This window comes from Sinocyclocheilus anshuiensis, unplaced genomic scaffold (genome assembly GCF_001515605.1).
Source record: "Sinocyclocheilus anshuiensis isolate Anshui unplaced genomic scaffold, SAMN03320099.WGS_v1.1 scaffold482, whole genome shotgun sequence".
NCBI classification, from domain to species: domain Eukaryota; kingdom Metazoa; phylum Chordata; class Actinopteri; order Cypriniformes; family Cyprinidae; genus Sinocyclocheilus; species Sinocyclocheilus anshuiensis.
Window position 1 is genome coordinate 642,956 of NW_015547676.1, and position 1,832 is coordinate 644,787.

Sequence of the window (1,832 nt, forward strand, 5' to 3'; positions counted from 1 at the left end):
TATATTAGTGCTGTCATACGATTAATCGCATCCAAAATAAAAGTTTTTGTTTACATAATATATATGTGTGTACTGTGTATATTTATTATGTATATTTAAATACACACACATGCATGTATATATTTCAGAAAAATGTTATGTTTATATATTAAATATATTTATTTTGTCTTTTATTTTGGATGCGATTAATCGTTTGACAGCACTAATATATATATATTTCATGGTAGTGACGCCAAACGTAAAAATTTGTGTATCTGACAGAAAACACAGAATTTAGGGAAAAATAAAAACTAATTTAATGAGGCCCTAAACTCATGAAATGTTGATCGTTTTATGCATAATGTTTCTCCTATATCTGGAGTAAATATGACCACGCACATTGACAGCTTGAGTTAAAAACAAGAGCGTGCATGTAAACGTTGTCTGTTAGCTAATGCATTAACAAATATTGACAAACGAGACCGTTCTGTGAAGTGTTACGTGATATTTAAGAGTAAAACACTCACTGAGCTTGTCTGAATAACTTTAGTAGCTTTAATAAGACATGAGGCCTTGTTTTTCATTTTATTACTGGATCAGGTCTTTATGAATATTTACTTAAAATGCCATGTAGCCTTAAATTATTATTAGCTTTAATATTTTAATAAAAAATTAAATTGGTATGGTATTGAAATGATCAAGAATCATAAAAATTCACTGGTATTGGAACAGACTACTGAAATTCTAAATAAGTATCTATGTATTTTTAACATAACTTTAATTATACTTGAAACGCCAATCATCCTTATCTTTTCTGATTTAGCTTTTGTTGCCTGTTTGATGATGATATTTTTTCTTATAGACAATACACTGAATTCCTGGAGGACCTGGAGGAAGATGAGATGCTGAGGAAGAACGTCAACATCTTCAGAGGTGAAGAAACGCACCACAACGCATCTCTTCAATTAATATTCTCACCGTACTCATACCAGAATCATTTTTCCCTGTACAGATGCTTCAAAGATCCCTGTGGAAAGTGAGACGGATGATGACGGCGCTCCCAGGATCTCTCTGGCGGAGATGATGGAGGATCTGAGCCTGAGCGACTCCACCGGTGGAGCAGGAGCCGATATGATGACTGATTAATGAACAACACCACAGATCAGAGCAGGTGTCAGACGCTTGGGAAGGATTAAACTAGCCAGACAGCCACGGTTATTTCTCATATTCATTGCTCATTTCCTAATATGCTGGTGCAGTGATGCAGTACTATAATAAATAAAATCAGTGTTTGAAAAATAAGAGTGATGGTTGACCCAAAAATGAAAATGCTGTCATTTACTCATCCTCATATGTAACCCTGCAGCACAAAAGCAGTCTTAAGTCACTGGGGTATGTTTGTAGCAATAGCCAACAATACATTGTATGGGTCAAAATTATACATTTTTCTTTTATGCCAAAAATCATTAGGATATTAAGTAAAGATCATGTTCCTTGAAGATATTTTGTAATTTTCCTACCGTAAATATATCAAAACTTCATTTATAATTAGTAATATGCATTGCTAAGAACTTCATTTGGACAACTTTAAAGATGATTTTTGACTTTTTTGCACCCTCAGATTCCAGATTTTCAAATAGTTGTATCTTGACCAAATATTGTCCGATCCTAACAAACCACACATCAATGAAAAGATTATTTATTCAGCTTTCAGATGATGCATAAATCTCAATTTCGAAAAATCGACCCTTATGACTGGTTTTGTGCTCCAGGGTCACAAATGATGCTAAGAACTTCATTTGGACAACTTTAAAGATGATTTTTGATTTTTTTGCACCCTCAGATTCCAGATT

At 33.4% G+C, this 1,832-nt stretch overlaps 1 protein-coding gene across 1 annotated transcript in view; it reads left to right on the plus strand.

The window, feature by feature from the left end:
- LOC107703003 (60S ribosomal export protein NMD3) overlaps window positions 1-1,333 on the plus strand; it is a 13,420-nt gene extending 12,087 nt beyond the window's left edge. The window contains exons 13-14 of the mRNA XM_016505491.1: window positions 842-912; window positions 992-1,333. Of these exons, the coding sequence (XP_016360977.1) occupies window positions 842-912; window positions 992-1,125 (205 nt within the window). The 3' untranslated portion in view covers window positions 1,126-1,333. The remainder of the gene's footprint in view (window positions 1-841; window positions 913-991) is intronic.
- Window positions 1,334-1,832: the final 499 nt, after the last annotated feature.